Raw genomic sequence first — 27,101 nt, 5'->3', positions numbered from 1 at the left:
AACACAGCTGAAGTGCTTCATGTGTACTTCCCATTGTATTACAGATTATTGAAAAGAGGTGTTCTCAAAGGTCAAGATAGAATAAAATTAATACTTTTTACTGCCCTACAAAGAACATTCTTGAGTGAAACTGGCTTAAAGAAAAAAAAAAAGCACTGTGAGCACATACTGGGCAAAAATACAACTGCTTGAACAGTGTGGTGCCAACAAGACTGCCAACCACTGTCTTGAACTTGTTATGAGGGGCAGCAGTTTTAGCTGCCTTACTTGTGTACCGTCTGTGCAAATGTCAGTGAAAAAACAATCATGTTTTAGTGTTACTGTGAACTCAAGTTTCGACGTTGTGGATCCTCTGAAAGGATTTTGGGGAACCTCCTGGGGTCTAGAAACTGTCGACTGGAAAAAAACGCATAACCTAAAAGTTGAGAATTATGTTTTATTCTGTAGACTTGCTAAGGAATTAAGCCAGAGAGGAGCCAGGATATATAGGAGTTCAGACAAAAAAAACAGGTAGTCAGACATCAAAAGATTACTGCTATGTAAGAAAATGAGACTTCTCAAGTTTCTATGTATGGGAGGATGCAAGAGTCTGGGCTCACTGAAATCATTCCTTTGATATGCACCTTAACTATCTAAGGCCAGCATCCTGTTTTTCTCCCTCCTGAATATCCTCAGGGCGCACAGTCTGAAGCTGCAGTGGCTGCCTGATGGCTTGAGGGCCACATCCTTTGTTTACTGATATGGCAGGTGACATTTTTCCTCCACAAGACCAAACTTTGAGAACCACTGCTCTAGGGTGAGGCATCACTGAAGTAAACACAAAGTTGTTAAGATCTTAGATAAGAAGTAAGAAGTAATCTAACTCCTCTGTTTAGGAGTAGACTGAAGTCTCTGAGTAGATTGAAGCCTAGAGACGTTTGTGAACTCACAGGAAGGGGATGGCTCAGATCAGATCAGAGTCCAGGTCCCCTTAACCCCAGTCTTTCCATGACATCTCACTACCCACTCTCTCCCTTCCCTCAGAAAGTTAGTCTGGTCGTAGCCTTACTGAGGTTTTGATAGGGACAGAGTAAAGGGACAAAGTAGGAAATTAAATAGTCAATCCCACTAGGGGACTGTAAGTAAAGAAAAAAGTATGGGAGACCCCTGTAAGTTAATGACCACTTAAGAAAGCTTGTTTATTTAACTGCAAAACCAAGCAGGCTTGCTTAGCAACAAAACCATGCAACAGAAGCATGAGACATGCTCCAAAACAATAAAACAATGGTGGCATGAGACACACATCCTTCCCAGTGAACTCAGTAAGTTATTGATTCCTAGAACATGCTCCTCTGCACGCACTAAAAACAAAAATATAAGGAAAAGGTGACATTATACTGAAACCTGAGATGATGTGCCATTTTTAGCATATGTTACTACCTTTTTGCTCATTTCCATTGCACCATGACAGTCCTGGCTTGACCATGTAGGGATAAGAAAATTCCTTTGTCTGACGTAGAGGAGGAACTGATGACAGAAGCATGACACCTACTCTAGAATGAGGAAGAAGGTGGTCTTTTCCCCCTCCCCACTTTTCCTTTGATTATAAAACTGTAGCCCACTAAGTTCTCGGGGCATGGCACCCTCTCGCCCACCCGCTTATAAGCCTCACAAGTATCCTATTCTAATAAATCACTTCTTATCTATCACTTTGCCTCTCAATGAATTCTTTCTGCGCTGAGACATAAAGAACTGGAGCTCCTCGGAGCCTCCCAAAATGCCATCTAGTGGTTTCAGTTCGGAATATCTCAAATTTAGAAACCCAGTTAGTTCTATGGCTGATTCATGGAGGCCCAGGACTACTTCTGGCCCATAAACAGACTAGAGCTGGTCCAGAACTGAACTGTTCGCTAGGGGTATAGGGAGAAGTGAAGTCTCTAATCAGTTTGATTTCCTAATTATCTAAGGTAGGTTAATATTGCTATTCAAGTTACCTGTGGGGAAACTGAGGAAGGTTAACTAACTTGTCAAAGGTTACATGGTGAATTGGTCACAGGGCAAGGAACAGTTGGCACCAGGGTTCCAAGTCACATTAACATTAATATTACCAGTTTGAGTCTATACTATGTTGAAAAGTTTATTCTTATAGTTTAGTTTTCAATTCCTTAATACAGAAATGATATATTAAACAAGTTACTTTATCAGAGTATTTAGTATTTGATGGCACAAAGAACTGATTATCTCTTGGGATAAGAATATTAGGCTTTTTTTTTTTTTTTTTTTTTTTGCGGTACTTGGGCCTCTTACTGCTGTGGCCTCTCCCACCGCCGCGGAGCGCAGGCTCTGGATGCGCAGGCTCAGCGGCCATGGCTCACGGGCCCAGCCGCTCCGCGGCATGTGGGATCCTCCTGGACGGAGGCACGAACCCGCATCCCCTGCATCGGCAGGCGGACTCTCAACCACTGCGCCAACAGGGAAGCCCTATTAGGCTCTCTTTATCTCCCTGCTTTGCACGTCATCTGAGCCCGCATTAGACAGTCAAAACACAGTTGTTGAAAGCCGAATAAAACCAACGGCAGGCTTAATTTTTAAATTACAGACTGGGTCAATGTCACAGAATACAAATATTCTGGCTCTGAGAACTAAAATTTAAAGCAAGGGCCAGCAAAGTACTGCCTGGGGTCAAATCCAGTCCTCCACCTGTTTTTGTAAATTACCCTTTACTGGTACACAGCCACACCCATTCATTTACATGCTGTCTACAGCTGCTCTTTTGCTACAGTAGCAGAGTACAGTAGTCATGACAGAGATGTTATGACCTGCAAAGCCTAAAACATTTACTATTTGTGTAAGTCAATAAGGTAGAGGGTACCTGGAGAAAGAGAACCAGTCACGGTTTTCTTGATATAAGAGAAGCCATTTTTGGCCTAAGCCATTTTGTGAGCTAAGCCTGGCCACAATGCTTGTCCTTGGACAGATCTCAGTAATAACGATCTTAAGGGAACAAAAGAGCAAGAGAAGTAACAATAGCAAAGATAAAAAATCAGGTGAAAAGACTCCCAGTTCTGTTTCAGTGGTAAAGATTAGCCTCGCTTTCTTGAGATTTTGCAGAATTTAACCCCCTCTAAGGTGCTCAACCACCAGATCAACTGGAACCTAAGGGATGATGATGTTGACCTTTTCAGACCCTCAGTCACTTCACTCAGCTAACGCTTGGACTCTCAACTATCCAAGGCCATTCATGAATATGCATGGACCCTTAGCTCAAAAACTTCCCCAACATCAGGAGTGAGTGAAATTGCAGCTTGACCTCCGATTGTGTTAGCTGGCTACCTAGGCTAACTTTGCTGGACTTACGAATGGTCTGTCAGAATGGAACTCGTTCGTATGTAGGGGACTTACTGTAAACCCTGTTTTGATCTTCTGGTTTCTCTTCTTACCCCACCACAGAACCTGACCAGGTACCTTCCTCCCTCCCTATTGCACCGGTGAAGGGTAGCAGAATATGCCACCCCAAAATATGCTACTCTGGCACAAGGATTATTTTGAGTTGAAGGTAACTGAGAAGAAGCAGATATAAGAAAAGCTCTCTGCTCGCTACCATCTGCCAAAGAGCCAGACACAAATTTACAAAGGTGCCTCCCATCTCCTCTCTATCAAGGACAATATTTAATCAATTTAGAGACAACTCGAGACCCATATCAGCCCACAGACTGCACCAGAGGAATCTACATAACAAACATCTCTAATTAGTTCCCCCATATATTTGCCTTCCCATAATTTGCCACTGTAGAAACTCAAAGTCCTTTTCCTTTGTCTTGTTGCTTCTCTGATTTACAGGTCCCCATACAATCAACCTAAGATGGGTAGAGTTAAAAAGAATTTTTTCCTCCTTTACACCAGTAAGATACTCTTTTTTTCCCAATATGTTACCCTTGCTACAGGTTCCAAAGAGAAGGTTCTATTTCCACACTTACATTAAGCTATTCACTATGATAAGTTATATACTGGGTTGAAAGCTATGAATTTTGTTTTTTCTAATATAGCCAAATAATGACAATTTAATATGGTTCAACCTACTCTGGCATTAATAGCTGAATTCTATACTCTGTAGCTCCAGGGTATAATATCCAAACACATCAATTTTCCACAGAGAACACAAATAAAATTAGGAAAAGGGAGCAAGGTACTTTTTTCCCCATTAGAGGGCACTCTAACAGAATAAACGTCAAATACTTTTAGTTATTCTACATTTTTACTGACAAAGAAATATTTGATTAAAGTTTTAGTTTTCAAAGTCCTTGCATCTGACCCCAACAATTTTGTGAGATGCTTTATGGAAGAGGAAACTGACATTGGAAAGGACCTACTCATAGTCACGTGCCTGGGGAGAAGTAAAACCTGACTCAAGCCCAGGTCCCCTCTGTCCTAGTCCACCCCGCAGAAGTTTAACAAGATCTTTAACATCAATGGCTCTTAATTTTTTTTTCCTACTACCATAACATTTACATGAGAATTTTACTCCCATTGTAATATTTCTTATTTCTGGTATGAGTCTCCAAGAAGTGAGAAGGGAAAAAACATCTAGCCTCACCTCCCAGATGGGGGTAGGGAAATACAGTCTGAAGAAAAGAGAAAACCCTGGAGATTCTCACAAGTTTCTCCCCACTTTTCCACTGCACTACCGCCAACCCACAGTCACTCTTTTAACAGTTCAGTTTTAATATATGTGCTGCTGAAGCAAGCACTCTTTTAATGGTCCAGGAATCACTGATTTTACAGTGTATACATATATATATATATATTTTTTTTTACATGAGCAGTAAGCCACCTCGTACTTTGTTCTGAAAAGCTGCCACTTACCAACATCCTTCCGAATCCTATAGAGAAGAAGATGACCTTGTTTCGTTCCAACAAGCAGCCATTCCTCTGGAAAAGAAAAGGACCGTCAGGTTTAGTAAGACCCTATTTCTTTAGCTGGAGCTTATAATCAGAAATCAAAGGGTTGAGAAAATGAGTTGCTTTTGATAGCAGGTGTTTTGCAAAACTAAGGAATGTTTATATTCAAGAAATGTTTGAGGGACTTCCCTGGCGGTTCAGTGGTTAAGACTGCACTTCCACTGCAGGGGGCACAGGTTCGATCCCTGGTTGGGGAACTGAGATCCCACATGCCGTGCCGTGCAGCCCAAAAAAAAAAAAGAGAAAGAAATGTTTCAGAATCAACTAATTGAAGAAATATTTATTGAACTAGGTGAGACACATTAGAGAATGAAAAATGTCCCTGGCTTCATTGTTTCAAAGTGAAACTGACCAAAAATTTGATGGAAGATTATAAAATCATAAAATGGGTAGTATAAACATAAAACTAGGTATCTGATCTCAGAAATAACAGCTAAAAGGCATCCTTTGAAGGTTTGATGATTTTACTTTAGGAAAAATAAGAAGTGCCATAGCATATTAAACTTACAGAATTCATTATCTCAAAACATGGTCTAACAGATAATAATAAGTGTTGCCAAAGACGTGAAGAAACTGGAACCCTCATACATTGTTGGCAGGAAAATAAAATGGTGCAGCCCTTTGAAAAACAGTCTGATAGTTCCATAAAAGACTAAACATAGAGTTATCATATGACCCAGCAATTCCACCCATGGGCATACACACAACAGAAGTGAAAACATATGTCTACACAAAAACTTGTACATAAATGTTCATAGGAGTATTATTCACAATAGCCAAAAGGTGGAAACAACCCAAGCATCCATCAACTGATGAATGGATAAACAAAATGTGACATATCCATACAATGGACTGTTAGCCATTAAAAGGAATGAAGTGCTGATATATGCTACCATAGGATGGATCTGACAACATTATGCTAAATAAAAGAAGCCAGACAAAAAAGGCTACATATTGCATGATTCTACTACATGAAATGTCCTGGATAGGCAAATCTAGAGACAGAAAGATTAGTGGTTACCTGGGGCTTGTGGGCTGGTGGGACTGGGGAAAAAGAAAAGGGGTTTCTTTTTAGGGTGATGAAAATGTTCTAAAATTGTGGCAATACTTGCACAACTCTGTGAATGTACTGAAAACCACTGAATTGTACACTTTAAATGGGTGAATTGTATGGTATATGGATTACATCTCAATAAAGCTATTATTTAAAATTTAAAAAAAGATGGTCTAGGCCAGTGGTTCTTAAACTTTGGTGTGTATCAGAATTATTTGGGGATTTATTAAAACAGATTGCTAGGCCCTGCCCTCAAGTTTCTGATTCAGTAGGTCTGGAAGTGGGACTGGGGATCTGCATTTCTAACAAGTCCCCAGGTGATGCTGATGCTGTTTGTTCAGGGACAGCATTTTGGGAGACATCGGTCTAGTCTAAAAGGCAAAAGGTTCTGAAAGGACTTAAATAATTACCCTGACAGATTTATATTAAATCACTAAGGGAAGTTAAGCATGTACTTCTTCAGGTTTTTGAGGTTGTAACAGTCACTTATTCCTTTCATAAACTCTTGATCTTTTGCAAAATAAAATATTAGATAATGACATAAATAAACTTTATAGAGCATGCATTGTGTTCCAGGAAATGCTAAGCACTTACCATAGGTTATAACAACTATCCTTTGACTTATGTCCTTTTCTTAAATCCCCATTTTATAGATGAGAAAGTTGAGGCCTAGGTAACTTGTCCAGAGTCACACATGTAGTAAGATATGTGTAGCAGGGGCAGGATTCCAACTCCAGCCTGTCTGATCCTTAACCCCATGCTACAATGCACTTACTAAGGCATCCCATCTCAAAAGAATAGATGTCAGCCAGAGGTTGTCTGAAAGACAATGGTTATGTTTATAAAAACAGGTCAGGAGCCACATCAGGAACATTTCTCCAGGTTGATGTCCTTAGTCTTCCAGAAAAAGATAGTGACTCTGTCCTCTTTTGGGTTTTAAAGTAAAGGCAGAGCACAGAAAGTTAAGACACAGTGTGCCCTCAATGACATAAGTGGAAATCAGAAATAACACTAGCTCCAATGGAACACTGGTGATTTATGCCGGAGCAGAACATGGTGAAAAAAAGAAAAGAATTCAGTTCACAATGCTTGCTTTGCAAACGATACTATGTTTAGAACTTTACTTATAGATATCACTGTATTGAGCAATTGAAAATATTAAAGTTGATTTTTAGGACACCCACTAATGTTTCAAATACAAATGAAGTAGAATCTTTTTTAATTCACTTATAACATATAGAAAAATCTATAGCAAAAAGGCCACCATAATGTTCACCATCTTCCCCATCCTCTCCACTGTGACCCCCAAGCCCCTGCCAGTTCCTATTTTTCTTTACCTCTTTCAACAGCTTCATCTCCCACCCTGGTCCGCAAGGCCTATCAATTTTACCTCTACAAGGTACCCGGCAACAGCCCTCCCCAAGAGTCTCTCCAGGGACCCCTCAGCTGGTCTCATTCTATGTGTACTTCCATGTTTGCTACCTGTTACCTTACAGCATAGCTCCAATGCTGTCACACTGGGGCTTAAAAAAATCCTCATGAAGCTGTACTACCAAAATATGAAGCCAAACTCCTAAGTATGACTTTTAAGAGTCTGCTTTCCATTTTTATTGAAATGTTTATTTACCAATAGATGTTTCTATCAAATGTCTACTCTATTGGTCATGAAACTGAATCAGACAAATTCACTGAAATTTTAAAAAAATTGAAATTGAAATTTTATTTGACCTTTTTCAAGCATTCCTTTGGAGATGCTGAGGAAAATGCATTTCTCATACACGCAAAGTATTGTTAACAGCTTTCTTTTAACTAGTAAAAGCACCACACACATACTCATTCCTAATCCTCAAACTCATAAGGAAAAACAGTGGGGACTTCCCTGGTGGCATGGTGATTAAGAATCCGCCTGCCAATGCAGGGGACATGGGTTCGATCCCTGGTCCATGAAGATCCCACATGTCATGGAGCAACTAAGCCCGTGCGCCACAACTACTGAAGTCCACACGGCTAGAGCCCGTGCTCCACTGCAATGAGAAGCCCACGCACCACAATGAAGAGTAGCCCCCGCTGGCCGCAACTAGAGAGAGCCCATACGCACCAATGAAGATCCAATGCAGCCAAAAATAAATAAGTTAATTAAATTTATTAAAAAGAAAAGAAAAAGAGTGTATCACCCAGAGGTAATGATGGCACAGAGCTCTGAAAAGGCTTGATTTTGTTACAGATGTCAGTGGGGGCTCAGATGGCCAGAGGACCTGACCCAGGCTGGCCTGTGCACACTCTGTGTCATCATATAACACAGCCGTGCACACAAGACACAGAAAATGAAAAGCCTGCAGATCAGGCAGAGCACGGGATAGACAGTCCCTTCTGAGACTCAACATTGCACATCAGAAAGTGGAACACACTACACTAACGGGTAACACATGCAAAAACAAACAAGAGTCAGCCCTAGAAAATTCCTGATGGCCTAATCCTGAGCCACAGGTTAGACATGATTCCTCCTGGGAAGGAAGGTAGAGCCCTCTAGCTCACAATTACCCTAGTGAAGCTCCATCCAACGTTGCAATCCAGTCCAAACTCATGTGATAAACAACCACTGCTGAACACAGCAGGGAGTACACAGACAAACAGGGTAGTCGGCACTTCTCTTCTTTGGGTCATACGGCAAAGAACAGTGTTTCTCAAAGCATCAGCCCCTGTTTAACTGCATCAGAATCACTTGGACTTACTAAAACTGCACATTCCTAAGCCCTGCTCCCAGAGATTCTAATGCAATGATTCTGTGGTGGTGCCCCAAAATCTGCATTTTTTAATTACATGAGATATTTACCTAGTTCCAAAGCTAAAACTATGAGAAGTCCCTCCTCGTCCACTTCCCCCTGTTCTCTTCCTTCTGCTATAGGTAACCTTTTTTTTTTTTGCAGTATGCGGGCCTCTCACTGTTGTGGCCTCTCCCGTTGCAGAGCACAGGCTCCGGACGCGCAGGCTCAGCGGCCATGGCTCATGGGCCCAGCTGCTCTGCGGCATATGGGATCTTCCCGGACCGGGGCATGAACCTGTGTCCCCTGCATCGGCAGGCGGACTCTCAACCACTGCGCCACCAGGGGAGCCCTATAGGTAACCATTTTAATCATTCTTGATTTATTTTTCCATTGTTTCTTTGGAAAATATAAATAAAAAGGATTGGGTATACACACACACAGATACACACGCACACCCTACATTTTTTATAGGCTCTGAATATACATCAAAGTTTGAGAAACAGGCTCTAGAATCAGACATGATTTACTGGACGTGACCTTGGAAAAACTATTTAAATTTTCAGGTTCTTCTTCTGCAAAATGGAGTTGTTATTATTTCATAAATGCTTAATACAGATTAGTATTCAGTAATGGAAGCCATTACTACTATTAATTAATTAAGCAAATATTTAATAAGTATCCATTATGAGTCAGGAACTGTTCTAGGCACTGCAAATAAACCTATGTACAAAACAAAGTTACTGCTCTGAAGAAATTTATATTCTAATATGGAATGAGAGAGACAATAATAACATATAAAATAGCATTAGGTGGCAATCTGTGAAAGAAGATAAGGCTGAGTAAAAGAGTAGCACATTGGTGGATGTGGCATTTTCTTTTATATAGAATAGTTAGGGAAGGTCTTGCAGATTTATGTGACATTTCAGCAAATGAAATGAGGAATGAGCCATATAATACCTAGGACAAGAGAGTGCCAGGCAGAGGAAACAGCAAGTGCAAAGGCCCTGAGATAGTTACATGCTTTTGTGCTCATGGAACAAGGAAGACAGTGTAACTAGTATCAGAAAGGAGCAAGGGATAAGAACAAAGGGGATAAAATCAGGGAAGTAACCAGAGGCCTGATCATGACAGGTGCTCTGATGACAGGTGTTGTTATTCTAGTTGTGATGTGAAGCTACTGGAGGGTTTTGAGCAGAGGAGAGATGCAATTAGATTAAGTTTTCAAAGGATCACTCTACCTCTGTGTGGCTAAAATACTGCAAATGGCACAATGGCAAACCCAGGGTAATCAGTTAGAAGACTACTACAGTAATTCAGATGAGAGAGACTGGTGTTTTCGTCAACAGTAGTTAACAGTAGAGATGGAGAGAAGTGACTGGATTGTGGAATTTTTCAGGAGGTGGAGCAGACAAGATTTGCTGATGGATTGGATGTGGTGTATAAGAGAATAAGAGAAGTCAAGAATAATTCCAATGATTTGGGCCTTAACCAAATGGGCAAACAGAAATGCCATATGCTGAGCTATGGGATACAAGGGGACAGGCATGTTTTGAAATCAAGAACTGTTTTGGCCATGCAACCAGATATGCAAATGAAGATGATGAAGAGGCAGCTGGATTCTACAACTACAGAGTTTCAGGAGAAGTCATCATCATCATCAGTATTTTCCTCATTTCCATATCCCAGGAGATGGATTATGGTGTCTCTGTGACATCTTCCACCTCCAATATTGTCTGGCTCTCCAGAAGCCTGCAGGTTCCTGGATGAACTTTCCGCCTAAGGTCATGGTGTAGATAGAAGGGGTAACAACTAGAAATAGCAATATTTATTGCTGGTAAAGTCTGAAAATAAAGTAGTTTTGAGGCACAAGGCAGTAAATGGCCTCTTGTAGCCAATACCTATCACAGCATCCTAGTAGGCAATGGGTGTTTCTCCTGTTTGCTTGGAGATCAGGCAGAGTGAAAGCTATCTACCAATTCAAAAACTGTATTTCTGGAAAGCACAGGTTCAGGCAATCTTCACTGACATGAACCAGAGTTGGTGAAAGAGACCGAGATATGTGTACTGCTAGTCCCACAGGGTATCAGAGTCAAGAATTCTGACAAGCTAAGTACAGTGTGATAAGTAGCTGCATCCATCCTTTTCAGAAGTATATGTCCGAGGCTGAGTGGAATACCCCTCCCTCCACCTTCCCATGTTAGGCAGCGTATGTCTCTAGTATCATTTATCTTGCATCGTAATCTGTTCATATTTCTTTGCCTGCCACTGTGTGTCCTAGGAGCACAGGCATTGTTTCTTATTCAGCCTTGTATTCCTGTCTCTAGCAGAGAGACTGGTCCATGTAGGCACTTAATACATACTTGTTGAAGAAACAGGAGAACGAGCCCCTTTGTGCTGAGTGTCAGGTCTTTCATTTTTTCAATTTCTTTATTTCTCCTCTATTTATTTTTAATTTTTACCGAGAGCATTTAATGACAGAAAAATGGCGGTTTTCTTGAGACATCTGGAGGAAGCAGGATTCTCTCCTTAACCCTAGGACAGCTTGCTGTGGAAGTGTGACTTTAAAGAGGCCCAGAGCTAAACAACAAGGTCCTACTGTAGAGAACAGGGAACTATATTCAATATCCTGTGATAAACCATAATGGAAAAGAATATGAAAAATAATGTGTGTATATATATATATATATATATATATAAAACTAAATCACTTTGCTGTACAGTAGAAATTAACACAACATTGTAAATCAACTATATTTCAATAAAAAAAAAAAGAGGTCCAGGGCTGCTAAAGGTTGGGGTGGTGGTGAGGGGCACACATTAATAAGAAGATCTAGAGTGAAAGCACCTTACTGAAAAGGATGTGGAGAACTCTGACTAGGTGGCACTGTCCACAGATAATGAATAGGACACCAGCTTCCACCAGGCCCATCATGGGTACCTGGCTCAATATAAGATCTGATTGAGGGTTCTGAGCCACCTTTTTATGGCCCTTGATTTCTAGGACCTGGACATTAACAGGAAAGACTGAAATTACTTCTGTTTGGTCTTTGGTTATCAGACACACACTCACAGATAGGAGCATAATGTTTGTAGTTAAGAGTCAAGGTTTATTTCAGAAACCATTTGTATTCTGGAGCAGAGAAGAGATACCTGACCCTGCTTTCTGCACTGGCCAATCCCAAAAGGATCATTCAAGTTTTTATAGGTTAGGTTTCATGACAGCCTGGAATGATGCTCTTCTACCTAGAAAAGCTAGGTAACTTGGGCATTTTGACTATAAGGCAATCAACCACTTGGCTAGATTAAGAGTGGAGAGTAACAAGTTAGCTACAGTAATTAGAAGTAAGCGATGAGTGATCATTAAGGGGGAAAAGACATAGCTGTTAACTTGTTCAATGCAACAAACAAACAAACCATCAAAAGCAAACAGCTTCACCACCCTCGCTGTCAACAGTGCTCTGCCCTCCCTCATCCTAGGCCCCTCTCTGACGGCGTTCGACCGGCGTCCACACAGCCAGACTCCCGTCCACTTCCCTCGCCTCGTGAAAGGTCCCTGCCGCTCCCGCGCTGACCCCGCCTGGCCCCTCAGCTCACCCCAGGCAGCCAGACAGTCGATCTGCAGAGGCAGCTTTTCTAGGATCGGCACCGGTTCAAAGGCGTCGTGCATGGCGGCGGGCGGAGTCGCCGCCGCCGCAGTCTCACCCGGACTGTGCCGGGTCGGGTGTGGGGACGGAATCAGGCCAAGGGAAGAGCCGGGACCCCTGCTACTGGCTCTTGGGCAATAGAGCCATCATCAACACCGGACTTCCTGCAGAGCCAAGCCCGCCCCTTCCGCAACCGAAGCCCCGCCCCTTCCGCTCCGGTTCCTATAGCACACTCGAGGAATGCCCTGGTGGTTGGAACCGCGTTTCACCCTGGACCGACCTTCTCCATCGTGGAGTGCGAGTGGCCGTGGGCTTAACAAGAAGGAAAAAGGATTTTAATCTTACAACTGTTTTGGGCAGCATAGGGTAGTGAAGAATTCAGGCTTTGGTGTCAGTTAGACCTGGGATGGAGACGTACCATTTAGGAAATGAGCTAAGTAGCTGTGGCGTTTAAGAAACAATCTCTAGAAGTCTGTTTCTTTATCTGCAAAATGATGGTAGTGTTGTGTACCTATCTAACGTGTGAGCGCTTAGCAACGGCTAACAATCTAAGCACTCAATGGTAGTTTTAGTATTACCATTATAAACCCAACTAGTTCGAGTAACTTACCCTTGTATTTTACGGGTTAGTCTAGGCCTGTGGTTCTCAAAGTGTGGTCCCTAGATCAGCATCACCTGGGAACTTGTTAGGCAATCTCAGACCTCATTCCAGCCCTACTGACTCAAAAACTGTGGAGTGGGGAGTCCAGTAATCATTTAATAAGTCCCCAAGGAGAGACCATGAACTTTAAAGTTTGAGAACCAATGCAAGAATGATCTGTATCTGGCAGTTTAGCCCCAAGAAAACAGCAGACATGTCATAAAATTAAGCATTTGGTTTAAAGCAAAATGTAAAAGAAAAAAGGAGTGAGCCTATGATGTAAGGTGTTAAAAAACAAAAACAAAAACCCACTGGCCCTGGTCAGTTTTACAGTCTCTTCATCTGTAAATTAGGAATACTGTCCCATCTTTATCAAATGCTGTTTCTGATAATCAAATGAAATATTTTCAAGTAGTAAGAAACAGAAAAATTGCTAAACAAATCTTGTGGCTGCTTTTCACCATAGAAACTGAACAACTTGAAAATTTAGAATTACCAGCTGCTGTGCTAGAAGAAGGCCGAATACCTTGTAGTTCCAGACCCAAGGACCAAGACCAAAATAAACAATGTAAACTCTAAGGTAACAGGTCAATGTGATACTACAAATTCCTTCTGAACCTCTTCTAGGAATTGATACACTATAACCAAGCAAAGTAACACAGGAAGCCATAAGAGAAAGCAGAAAGAATAATCAACCTATAGAATTTGTGCTATACACTCCTGCTTAAAACAACAGGTTCTTGGGAATTCCCAGGTGGTCCAGTGGTTAGGACTCGGCACTTTCACTGCCAAGGCCCAGGTTCAATTCCTGGTCAGGAAACTAAGACCCTGCAAGCCACATGACATGGCAGGGGTGGGTTGTTTTTTTTTTTTAACCTAGTCTCAAGTTAATATCTAACCAGTCTCGAAAAATATTTGACCAACTATCCTGCTGCATTATGACTACTGTTCACTTGCTAAGTTTCACTGTGGAAGAACAGAAGCACACGAAGTTAACACCAGCCTTTTGCAAATGGGTTAACCTGAGAATAGTCAGTTCTTCATATTGTTTCTTAGAGATACTATCTAGGTGATTTTTTTTTTTTTGTTAATCACCATACCAAACAACTATAGAGAAATGTTACATAAATATTTAACACTTTAGTGAAGATTGTAGTAGTGTGGTCACTGGTTTGAACAGAAAATAAGACAACATAGAATAAAAACCATGGAAGGAAAATTCTACAGGAGAGAGTTTGGGAGAAAGAAGGGTCTTTAAAGAAAGTCTGGAGAAAAAGTGAGAAAAAGGTATCAATTTTGTTAAAATTTTTTAATATTAAAAAGTGGCATGAACTTTCTATGTAGAACAAAAAATCTTGGGAAGGCAAAATTGGACAAAATCATTCAAACAAATACAGTGCTTCAAATGAATCCCATCACCTTGTGATGTTTCTTATAAACCATCCCTAAACCAACACCAGATACAAGAACAGTCGATCCTAAAGAATGAGCAGCAGTCCAGGGCCTCCACACTATTTCATGCAGAAAAAACTGTTTAAGCCAGAAGGACCTGTTTCCTTTGTATTAGCTCCTGCTTCTGAAGCATTATAATCCCTTTAACAGGGTGCTCACTCACATGCACTTACGACAGAGTGCCTTTCTGCATCTAGTGCAACACCCAGTAAAAGGCATGAAGGCAAGCAAAGCATTGCCTAGGACTCTGCAATGCTGCCCTTGAAGGCTTACAAAACAGTAGTTAAAAGTTCTGGAGTGTGCACCACATTGCCAGCAATGGGATGTGTCACAATAGCAGATGTCAAGAGTTAAGCTAATATTTCTCTCTAAAGTACATCTGAAATAGAAAAATCTTTAATATACACCGTTTGTAAACAAAATTGCACTTGATTTTGCTTTTTCAAATGATCTAAATCACACTGTAACAGTCTCTTTTTTTTTTTGGTTGTTCTTTTAATCATTGTTAGAACCATGGCTCCTTAACGCAGAAGGACTCCTTTTTCTCAAAACTACCTCTGCAAGATTTAACCTTGGCTTCCCAGGAAATGCAAAGATAATTAACAATTTCCCCCATCACCTATGTAACTCCCTAAATAAATTAAAATTACAGGCAGTTGCTCCTGGATATTACTTATTATGGTGTTGATGTCACAGTTCTTCAGAAGATGTTAAATTTTTTAGTTTGACAGATTAAACAATTTAAACATTACAGAAGGTTTAGGAACAACATACACAAGTTGCATAAACATCCATGTCAGGGTGTGGGAGGGAAAGGGGCATCAATGCTGCAAATAAAAAACTTGTAGATTTTTCTCATCCTATGACCTTGTTTTCAATAGAATGTTCTCCTTGTTCCAACACCTCTCGCCAGCTCCAATGCACAAAGATCAAGGAACAGATCAGGATGTCATTGCCTCCTTTAATCCCATGGAGCAGTGTAAAGACTAACACAGAAGCTGATCTCTTCCCAGGTACTAGCCATCTTCAGCTGCAAATCTTCCCATTCTTTACTCCATTTTGGACCTTTCAAAGTGTGTGATCATTCGTTCCTAGGGGGAAAAAGGTTATGCTAAGTATATTAATTTTAAATGGTCTACATTCCAAATATCTTTTCCAAAGATGACCACACACACATTTTCTATAAGTACTTGCTTATGTTCATTAAATATTTAGAGCAATGGTTCCTAACCATCTATAAAGATTTTGATACACACAGATGTCCAAGTCCCAAGATTAACTGAAGCAAAACCTCCAGGCTTCTGGACAACAAACCACAAATCAAAGGGAACTGTATGTTTTAGAGTCACTTAAGCTTTAATAAAAATGTGTACCTCCTCTGATTCAGGAATTTAACTTAATGAAATAGTCAAGGATGTGGGCAAAGATTTAGCCACTAGCATCTCCTCTGCAACACTCAGAATTATAACAAAATACTAGAAAGAATTAAGTGTCCAAAAATATAGGACTGTATAAACAAACTATAGTATATCCTTACAATGAAATATACTGATTAAAATTACATATGATGAAAAAGTTCTAGAGATCTGTTGCAAAGCAATGTGCATATAAGTCAACACTTTGCACTTGAGAAAGGTTAGAATGGTAGATTTTACGTGTTTTTCACCATAATTTTTTAAAATCATGTAAAAAAATTACATTTGACTATAAAATAGTATTTATAGTATGCCATTTCAATTGAGAAAATTAATGTAATACTATTAAATTTCACAGTAATTATAGTAATTTTACCTTAGAGTATTTTTTCATATTTCCTTTGCTTCATTTGCTAAGTACCTATAACAAATTTATCCCAAACTCTGACAGAACTGTAAATCCCTTTTCAATATGATCAATTACATCAGATTATCTATCCTTTTCAGGTTTTTTCCCTTAGAAATACTCATCCCTGAAGCTCTCTGTTCTCCCGCTCCATTCTGGACTAGCTGTTCTCCAACCTTGTTGCCCAGCTGTCACACTCTGAGAATTTCTTACATCATCCTAGGAATTTATCCCTGTCTCTCTGTGTCGGATCCTTTACTTCCTGGATCCGAAGTCTTTCTCTTTTTAGTTCCCTCATTTTATGAATAACATTTTCTAATACTTTCCTGAGAAAGCACACATAGGATGTCAATTATTTTAGTTTTTGCATGACTGAAAACATCTTTGTTTTACCCTTATATTGATAGTTGAGTACAGAATTCTAGTTTGAAAATAATTTTTCTCAGAGTTCAAAGACATTGTTCTATTATCTTCTAGCTTCCAACATTGTTGAAGAGTCTGATGCTGTTTTGATTCCTAGTCCTTTATTTGTTTCTCTTGTAATTCATTGTTCTTTTTCAGTTCTTGAATCATTTTTTCACACAGGAAAATATAAACAGATGAAGTCAGTGCCACCAAAAGTACTACAATAAACCCATATTCCCATAAATGGCACAACTGGGTTTCACATACTCAGCCTCCTCTGGCTGAAATATGTGTGTCTGGAGAGCTGGAGCCAACGGGATACCCTGAAGGCAAACTGTTAGCAGAAGATGGCTCCCAAGAGAAAGATCTAGGAACTGCAGAATATACCACAAAAAGCAAAGGCTTGTCTGAAAGGTAGAGTTCTCAATTATCTCAATGCATGCAACAGCTAAGGAATCTGACACTGTGTACTGCACCACACAGCAGGTCAGTGAGAAGTGACCATTTTTTAGCAGTCAATCCAACACAGTAAGTCACAATTGGGCAGAGGCTTTTAAAAGGCTTTCTGAAATCGTCACTCTAGAATAACCTAAACATTCAGAACACATCTAGAACTGGTTTCCACGAACTCAGACTGCAATTCTTACATAAAACCTCATGTGAAATCTTCTAGATAAAGCGTATGGAGCCATATTAAAAGACTAATAATCAACATAAACATTAGAGGTACTAATTATCCTTATTATCTGGAGGACAGTGACACAGATAACACTGCATAGTAGGTAAATTAAAATAACTTTTTACGAGCCTCTCACTGTTGTGGGCTCTCCTGCTGCGGAGCACAGGCTCCGGACGCGCAGGCCCAGCGGCCATGGCTCACGGGCCCAGCCGCTCCGCGGCATGTGGATCCTCCCGGACCGGGGCACAAACCCGTGTCCCCTGCATTGGCAGGCTGACTCCCAACCACTGTGCCACCAGGGAAACACCAACTTTTCTTTATTATTTTTGCCTAGACTAGGTAAGGGTTAAATTTGAATTTCTTAAAGACAAAGGAATTAGTGGAAGAGTACAGTACTGGCTACCCAATTTAAACAAAGACATTCTCAAGTCTGACCACACTTTGTAAGAAATAAAAGGAGGACATGTACAGAAAGGAAACATTCTTGAATATTTTAGTTATAATATTAGTATTTCTCTTTTCATCCTTTGTCAACTATAGTTCATCAGTCCATTACCGAGTCATATAAATAAATCTCCTTGAACAGAAGACTTAAGCCACCAGACCCATAGTTTATGTGCATATGATTTGATTACTAACCTCATCTGAATCCAGAAGGGCTGGAAGTGCTCTGCAGAGAGAAAAACAAACTAAACAATGTAAAATAAAGCCATAAATGGTTCAAAAAGGACAGTGAATAATGACTACAATTTAAAGTTTTTGTAACTACCTAAGATTTGCATCCCATTGAAGACATTTCAGGAAAAGAAAAAGCAAATACAAAAAAAAAAAAAGAATCACAGTTACTAGAATTGTATGGACTTTAATAGGAACAATGTTTAATTAAAATTATAGGCATGGAAAGGAACTCAAAAATTCCAAAAGGATTATCCCACTGATTTTAGGAAGACCTATAGCTAAATCTTTCTGAGCAGAAATGTCATCTGAATGAATAATCTGGATTATTTTTGTTTGTATATCATTCCTGGTCTTTATTTTCTAACATCTTTTTAATATTTTTAACACTTCAAATTATTTCAGTAATTTAACCTTTTACTTCTAGAGTTAACTACAAGCATTCTCATTACTATGCTCTTCAGCTCATTCATTTAAAATAATAAAAGTAATACTAACTGTGAAAAAGGATTCTTGTGGTAAGGATTCAAAAACTTACACATCTGTCACAGATGAAGGAACATTCTCTTCTACCCACTTTAAATCATCTTCCTGCTGAGAACATATAAATGCCAGATGTTACCAAAATGCACCAAAATATACATCTCAAGTAACAATCTAAAGAGGTCTCAATTTAGTCTCTTGTCACTCTGAACTAGTATATTCACATAACAGGACAAATAACAGAAATGTCAAATAATTTAATTTAAAAAACTAAACTATATGAATGAAATATAAAATGATATCCTACATCCCTAAACGCTTTCTTCTCAGTAATCTAATACCTAGAGTTTTTGCTTCATGTAAGCTTTGCTCCTTAAAACTGAGATAAATTCTAAAGCCCTTTTAAATGCAGAGTGAATGCACGGTTCTTAAGGAAAAAAAAGCTGACTGAAAAACTCTTGATTTTTTTAAAAAATTGAAGTATACAGGGCTTCCCTGGTGGCGCAGCGGTTGAGAGTCCGCCTGCCGATGCAGGGGACACGGGTTCGTGCCCCGGTCCAGAAAGATCCCACATGCCGTGGAGTGGCTGGGCCTGTGAGCCATGGCCGCTGAGCCTGTGCATCCGGAGCCTGTGCTCCACAACGGGAGAGGCCACAACAGTGAGAGGCCTGCGTACCGCAAAAAAAAAAAAAAAAAAATTGAAGTATACAGTTGATTTACAATGCTGTGTTAATTTTTTTTTTTTTTTTTTTTTTTTTTTTTTTATGCGTTACGCGGGCCTCTCACTGTCGTGGCCTCTCCCGTCGCGGAGGACAGGCTCCGGACGCGCAGGCTCAGCGGCCATGGCTCACGGGCCCAGCCGCTCCGCGGCATGTGGGATCCTCCCAGACCGGGGCACGAACCCGTGTCCCCTGTATCGGCAGGCGGACTCTCAACCACTGCGCCACCAGGGAAGCCCTGCTGTGTTAATTTTTACCGTGCAGCAAAGTGATTCAGTTATACACATATATATTCTTTTTCATATTCTTTTCCATTATGGTTTATCACAGGATTTAAAAAAAAAAATTTTATTGGAGTATAGTTGATTTACAATCTTGTGTTAGTTTCAGGTGTACAGCAAAGTGAATCAGTTATACATATATCCACTCTTTTTTAGATTCTTTTCCCATATAGGTCATTACAGAGTATTGAGTAGCATTCCCTGTGCTATACAGTAAGTCCTTGTTGTTTACCCATCCTATATATAATAGTTTGCATCTGCTAATCCCAAACTCCCAATCCTTCCCTCTCCCACCCCCGGCCTTGACAACCACAAGTCTGTTCTCTATGTCTGTGAGTCTTTTTCTGTTTTGTAGATAGGTTCATTTGTATCATATTTTAGATTCCACATATAAGTGTTATCATATGGTATGTGTCTTTCTCTTTCTGACTTACTTCACTTAGTATGACAGAGATTAAGTCCATCCATGTTGCTGCAAATGGCATTATTTCATTCTTTTTTATGGCTGAGTAGTATTCCGTGGTATATATATGTACCACATCCTCTTTATTCATTCATCTGTTGATGGACATTTAGGCTGTTTCCATGTCTTGGCTATTGTGAACAGTGCTGCTATGGACATAGGGGTGCATGTATCTTTCTGAATTACAGTTTTGTCCAGATATGTGCCCAGGAGTAGAATTGCTGGATCGTATGACAACTCTATTTTTAGTTTTTTGAGGAACCGCCATACTGTTTTCCACAGTGGCTGCACCAGCTTACATTCCCACCAATAGTGTAGGAGAGTTCCTTTTTCTCCACACCCTCTCCAGCATTTGTTATTTGTAGACTTTTTTTTTTTGTAGACTTTTTAATGATGGCCATTCTGACCGGTGTGAGGTGATACCTCATTGTAGTTTTGAAAAAATCATCTTTACTACAAAAAAGGTCACCTTAGATTATTAATGGGGCTATGATTTCATTGATGAAAACCATTAAACAGAACCATCAGAATGGTCTGGAACCTTTTCAGGACATAGCAGCAAACCATCTAGTTAAAAGATTACTAGGTCCTAGACAGAATCTCTTGCTATCTCTGTTTTTAAAAATGTTAATTACAGCATAGGTAAAAAATCATTAAGGCCTGTACATAACTGCTGAGCTCCACCAAGGGCTAGAGGACAGGGGAAAAAAAAAAAGAAGTCATACTTACTGCTTTGTTTAATTTACTATTTCCATTTGGTTCTTGTTTGGTACTTCTCATTTTCATTCCTTCTGTAGAAGAAAAAAAAAAATAGACTGGTTAACTAGGTCAGTAGACCAGCATTGATAGCAAAAATGGATTCAGAGCTTTATTTTAAGCTTATTGACACTAAATTATACTACAGGTAAGTTTTTCCATCTTTACATTTGTGCTAGAAAGTTCAAAGTCAAGTTTTCAGCCCATCTCTAGCAAGTAAACTGGACATTTAATGTGCCATTATTTACTGAACATGGTTTCATCTAAAGATTCATACCCTTACTTTCACTTCCCCCAACTTCACTGCATATCAAACTGAAGAACATGTTGTAAAAGAATAAATACATGCATCAAAGTCTCTTGATTTTGATACTCAAAATGTTATACTTCTTTTACTCTATTTCTAAAAACCAGAAAAGAATATTTAAAGCACAAAAGGTGAATTTTATCACTACCAAAGCTTTCTTTCAGCATAGGTTCCTTTTGTTCATCCTCCTCCTCTTCCTCAGACAATGGTGAAAAGGCAAACCTGACAGAACAAAGGTAACAGAAGGAAAAAATTAGAAAACTAAAAAAAACTACTCTACTATCTGGATTTTACAGGACTAATTATTGAAACCTCAATTATAGTCATTCATTACATCAGTTTAGTGAATAATAAAGTAATTCTTCCGCTTCAGAAAGCTCTCAATTGCCGCTATTAACAAGAGAGAAGCAGGACAGTATCATATTTATGAGTGCAGGCTCAGCCACAGACTACTTGTTACCTTACACAAGTTACCTATTCTCTCTGTGCCCCAGGTTCCTCATTTGTAGATGGGAATAATAACAGAACATTACTTATAGAGGTAATGAAAAAAGCAGGTAAGTCATTTCAAACAGAGTGCTTAGAACAATACCTCACAGTAAGCACTCAATAAACGTTCACTTATAAGCATATGTATCACACAGGGGTAAGTAAATTCTCTTGTAATTCAAAATTTCAGACTTCAAATTGGTAGTTATGATTGGGAAAGCCTGATCTTGTTGTGTTCCAAGTAATTTAAAATCTCAATTTCTAAGTGGGGAGCTGAGAAGATGAAGGCCTGATCTGGAATATCTGTTATCTTTCCTTCGCAACTTACAAGAGATTCAGCAAAGCAGGTACCAGATAGGTAATTCCTAGAATGCTTTAGCTTTGAACTCATTCTGCACTTTCCATTTTACTGTTGCCTATTATTTTCACTCTACTTTAAAATCACCCTTACCTGATAAAACTCCTTATAAGCTAGGAATAACAGGGAACACCTGTAACCTGATAAAGGGTAACTAACAAAAATTCACAGTATGGGCGCAGTGGTTGAAAGTCTGCCTGCCGATGCAGGGGACACTGCTTCGTGCCCAGGTCCGGGAAGATCCCACATGTCGCGGAGCGTCTGGGCCCATGAGCCATGGCCGCTGAGCCTGCGTGTCCAGAGCCTGTGCTCCGCAACGGGAAAGGCCACAACAGTGAGAGGCCCGCATACCACAAAAAAAAAAAGAAAAAAGAAAAAATTCACAGTAAATATCAAAGTCAATGTGATCCTTGAGATGCATTTATTTTAAAGTCAGCATAAGATGAAGAGGCCCACTCTCATTTCCTCTATTCAGTATTATACAGGAAGGCCTAGCAAACACAAGAATCAGAAATGAGACAGGAAGACTATTAATTTGAGATAATAACCAATCTAATGAGAAAATCTAGAAATTATTAGAACAAGGTAACACAGGAGAGTTAATGGATGTGATATACAAAAATCAATAGCATTCCTACATAATTGGAAAAGCCTAAATTATTATTTTAAAAGAGGTTGCATCCATAAGATCCACAAAGGTTTTTAAAAAACACATTTAAAGTTATAAAACATAACCGAGGCATTGAAAGGATTGAAAAATGGAGAGATAACACACTCAAGGATGGGATTATCAAAAAGATACAAAATTTCCCTAATTAATCCATTAAGCTTAGATTCCAATCAAAGTCTCATAAGGTTTTCCTAGAATTAAACAAATAAGCTAATCTTCTTTTTTTTTTTTTAAAGCAAAGACCCAATAACAAAGTATATTTTTTAAAAAGAAGATTAAGGGGGAGGGCGGTTTAGGCCCTGGAGATACAAGATTTATCAGGAAGCTGAGATAATTAAGATTAAGACAATGTGCTACTGAGCAGGATGAGAGCAAAAGGGACAAGAGAACCTATAAACAAACATACTCTTTATGAATGAAAGCTCAACTGTGAAATTTTTTTAAAACTTATAGAAGAACTTTATGACTTCACCTCAAGGTAGGAAATAATTTTCTTAGAACACAAAATGTATAATCTGTGAAGGAAAAAAAATGACAAATTTGACTCCACATTTTTGAGTTTTTCTATAACCAAAAACATCACTAAAAAAAAGTTCAAAGATAATCAAACTAGGAGAAAATATCTGGAATACCTGAACATTGGAAATATCTGGAATATTGGCATCTAAAATATATTAGGAATTCCTACAAATCAATACAAAAATGATCAATAAGGCAATAAAAAAATAGCCAAAGATATAAAAAGCTGACTGACGTAACTGACTGTAAACATATAAAAGACATAAAAAGTTAGCTCAGTCTTAAATGCATATAAAAGTAACACTGAATATTAACGCTCATCCATCAGATCTGCAAAAATTAAATAAAATAATGGGAGTGTAGAAGAAGGGAAGAGGAAAGAGCTCCTCATACCACTGTTGGTAGATACGCAATTTGTTTCAGATTTTTTTTGGAATACAATCCGGTCATACTTTAAAAATTACAAATACACATACCCTATAACCCAGCAATCTCAAGGCCACTCACTAATATGTACTGAGCATCTGCTATGTGCCAGTGTGTAGTGAAAATTTAACCTTGTGTACACAAAGAGAGGACTGGTTTTGCCCTTGACTACTGAGAGGTGATCTCTATGCCCCTGGCATGTCCTGCATGATGGGAGTGTCTCTGGTCACCCAGTTTGGCTCTGGCCACAGGACAGTCTAACAGTGTGACCTGTGACAAGGTCTCTGGGGCACACAATATTACTTCTGGCCTCCAGAGGAACTAGCAACTAAAGATAAGCCTGACCTCCAGGCCCTCCTTGGAGACTGAAGTTCAGCCACACAGATAGTATAGGTGGTCGAGCCCCAGTAAAATCTCTGGACACCAAAGGCTCGGATGAGTTTCCCCTGGTTGGCAATACTCAGTGTGTACTGTCACACACTGCAACCAGGAGGAGGGAACACCATCTGTGACTCCATGGGAGCAGACAACTGGAAATGCTGCATTTGGACCCCTCCCGGACTCTGTACTGTAAGTCTCTCCCCTTGGCTGATTTTAATTTTTATCCTTTTTCTGTAATAAACTATAGCCATCAACATAACAGCTTTCAGTGAGTTCTGAGTCCTTTTAGTGAATAATCAAACCCGAGATGGTTTTGCAAACCCTTGAACTCGCAACTGTGTATCAGAAGTGAGGACAGTCTTATAGGGACCATTCCCTCAGATTTTGCAGCTTGGCTAACTCCATGTAGCCAGGAATAGTTCTTGGCCTTCATGGAACTTACATCTGGTTTGAGGGTTGGGGGATAGGAAGAGAAGATAGATAGTAAATAATAAATAAAGTATATAGATTTCAGAAGATAATAAGTGCAATGAGAGAAAAAAATGAGGCATAGGGGTATTCGAGTGTATAAAAATAAATGTATGTAACCGAGCAAGACCCTATAGGACCTTCCTGGGATAACCCCTCTTCCCTGGCCCCAAACCCTCTGTCTTTTGTCTGTAGAAAAACTTTAGCTTCCTAGACCTTCCCCGAGTTCCAAAGAATAAATTTAATCAGAGAAATGAGAAAATGTAGAAGCAAAGGAAAACAGTCAAGCAAGACAAAATAATAATAGTTTAGCCATTAAACAAAGTCAAGGACCTTTAGTTCCTCCTTAAGGGCTATGGATAATATCCTGAACCATATCCTTTGCGCTGTTTTGCCGATAGTGAAACCCATACCAGGTGGAAGAAGTTAACTGTGTGCTGCCAAAAGCCTGTAGATCCTAGACTGGTTGGAACCAGAAGGCTGACAGGATTACCTCACCTCTAACCAATCAGAAGAATGTCTACAAGCTGATCATGCACCCCACACCCCTGCTCCCTTACTGTCTTTAAAAACCTTTCCCTGAAGGAAAGGGAAAGGGAAGTCCCTAAACCTTTGCTCTAAGTACAACTGTATGCTGAGTCTCATGAGTCCTTTTAAACATATGTGGTCTTGGGCTTCCCTGGTGGGGCAGCGGTTAAGAATCTGCCTGCCAATGCAGGGGACATGGATTCAAGCCCTGGTCCGGGAAGATCCCACATGCTGCGGAGCAACTAAGCCCATGTGCCACAACTACTGAAGCCCAAGCGCCTAGAGCCCGTGCTCCACAACAAGAGAAGCCCCCAGAATGAGAAGTCAGCACACCTAAATGAAAAGTAGTCCCCGCTCGCCGCAATTAGAGAAAGCCAGCGCACAGCAAAGAAGATCCAACACAGCCAAAAATAAATAAATAAAAGATACATTAAAAAAAAAAAAAGTGATCTTGGGGACCCTAAAACAACCAAACTGGAAATAGTCCAAATGCCCATGAACAGGGAAACAATTAACTATACTACATCTGTACTATGTAATATAATGCCATCCATGAAAATAGATGAGTTTAATTTAAACCAGTTGTCTTGGAAGGCATTTCCACAATGCACTGTTGAGTGAGTAAAACATTCCATATATGAACAAGGAATAAAATGTGGCAGGATACATCACACTGGGCTGTTAACACTGGAGTTACAGGGAGTGGGCACAATGCTTTTTAAAAAAGGAGAAAGGAAGAGGAGAGGTAAAGCAAAAAAAAATTTTTAAAGACTAAAGAGGGCTTCCCTGGTGGCGCAGTGGTTGAGAGTCCGCCTGCCAATGCAGGGGACACGGGTTCGTGCCCCAGTCAGGGAAGATCCCACATGCCACAGAAGCGGCTGGGCCCGTGAGCCATGGCCGCTGAGCCTGCGCGTCCGGAGCCTGTGCTCCGCAACGGGAGAGGCCACAACAGTGAGAGGCCCGCGTACCACAAAAAAAAAAAAAAAAAAATACTAAAGAAAGGGAAAAATTTTATGTATAGATATAGCTAGCAAGTGAACAGAAGATCAATAGATCAGTGTAGAGGGAGGTGGCAGGAAAGGCTGGGAACAGCTGCTGGAAGTGACAGAGCAGTGGCCCCACGCAGTGTGCTGGAAGAGAGGTGGGTGAGAGGGACTTTGCTTCCACATTCCACATTTCGGCTGCTCACAGTGTTTGCTTACAGGACACATGCTGACCACTTAGCTGAAGCCCAGAATCTTCCTCCACTCACAGAGGCTCAGAAGGGTAAGTTTTGGCATCTATCAATCGTCACCCTGGCTGCCAAAGTCAAGTGTATCCTATATGCAGTACCACTGGAGGCCCTTGTCCTGCAGAACATGTGGCATATGGAAGACCCTGTCACTGAGGCCGTGTACGCTGACGTGATTCGCCTCCCTCGACCAGCCCAACCAGAGACTGGAGGTTGACATCCAGCACCAGGACCTCAGTGCCACTGCCTGAACCCTGCAGGAGTGGTGATTGGGCAGCAAAGTGGTGCTGTCAGGCACTGAGGAGCAGGTGAGCCATGTAGCCACATCTCAGGAACCTGAGCAACACGTGACTGAGCTGAGGGAACCAACTCCTGGCACCAACCAGCGCCAGCCCAGCAAGAAAGCCTCAAAGGGCAAGGGGCTCTGAGGGAGCGCCAAGATTTGGTCCAGGTCGAACTGAAGGGACTGTCATTTCTCTTCCCTGGGACTGTGGGACTGTGGGACTGTGGGGCCCCAGCTATCTGCCTGCCCCTTAGGAGTCCTCAGAGAGCTTTCTTGTGCCCCTGACCAGTTGATAATCCTAGGTTCATGACCCTTCACACCTCCCTTCTTCTCTCCCCAACTCCCAAGGGAGGAGGCAAGTACATGGGTTTTTTCTTTGTTTTTTTGGTTTTTTTTTGCAGTATGCGGGCCTCTCACTGTTGTGGCCTCTCCCGTTGCAGAGCACAGGCTCCGGACATGCAGGCTCAGCGGCCATGGCTCACGGGCCCAGCCACTCCACGGCATGTGGGATCTTCCGGGACTAGGGCACGAACCCGTGTAGCCTACATCAGCAGGCAGACTCTCAACCACTGCGCCACCAGGGAAGCCCCCAAGTCATGTTTTTGTCGGTACTTTTTGTTTTATGTGACTTTCTTCTTTTTCTTTTTTCCCTTTTCTCTCTCTTTT

The 27,101-nt window shown here is 40.5% G+C and overlaps 2 protein-coding genes and 1 pseudogene across 8 annotated transcripts in view; 1 reads left to right on the top strand and 2 right to left on the bottom strand.

Annotated features, from left to right (window-relative positions):
* VPS39 (VPS39 subunit of HOPS complex) overlaps positions 1-12,562 on the bottom strand; it is a 46,930-nt gene extending 34,368 nt beyond the window's left edge. For 2 of the 3 annotated variants that reach the window (XM_032622999.1, XM_032623000.1), the window contains exons 1-2: positions 12,352-12,556; positions 4,843-4,908 (exon numbers count right to left, since the gene is read on the bottom strand). In XM_032622999.1, the coding sequence (XP_032478890.1) occupies positions 4,843-4,908; positions 12,352-12,424 (139 nt within the window). In that variant the 5' untranslated portion in view covers positions 12,425-12,556. Of the gene's footprint in view, positions 1-4,842; positions 4,909-12,351 lie in introns of all 3 variants that reach the window. The other variant, XM_032623001.1, reaches the window with a different exon arrangement.
* A 1,769-nt stretch (positions 12,563-14,331) lies between these two features.
* The window catches only part of TMEM87A (transmembrane protein 87A), a 51,770-nt gene continuing 39,000 nt past the window's right edge, over positions 14,332-27,101 (bottom strand). For 3 of the 5 annotated variants that reach the window (XR_004347984.1, XM_032619124.1, XM_032619135.1), the window contains 5 exons: positions 21,231-21,304; positions 20,749-20,810; positions 18,612-18,667; positions 18,038-18,068; positions 14,332-15,584 (listed from right to left, as the gene is read on the bottom strand). Coding sequence is in view for 4 of the 5 variants with exons in the window: in XM_032619124.1 (XP_032475015.1) it covers positions 15,543-15,584; positions 18,038-18,068; positions 18,612-18,667; positions 20,749-20,810; positions 21,231-21,304 (265 nt within the window). In the remaining variant the exon portion in view is untranslated. The remainder of the gene's footprint in view (positions 15,585-18,037; positions 18,069-18,611; positions 18,668-20,748; positions 20,811-21,230; positions 21,305-27,101) is intronic. The other 2 variants (XM_032619145.1, XM_032619154.1) reach the window with 1 other exon arrangement.
* Positions 21,627-26,815, top strand: LOC116749848 (annotated as a pseudogene).

This window comes from Phocoena sinus, chromosome 2 (assembly GCF_008692025.1).
Source record: "Phocoena sinus isolate mPhoSin1 chromosome 2, mPhoSin1.pri, whole genome shotgun sequence".
NCBI lineage: Eukaryota > Metazoa > Chordata > Mammalia > Artiodactyla > Phocoenidae > Phocoena > Phocoena sinus.
Note: the sequence above shows the minus strand (reverse complement) of the source record. Positions and strands in the feature narration are given on the sequence as shown.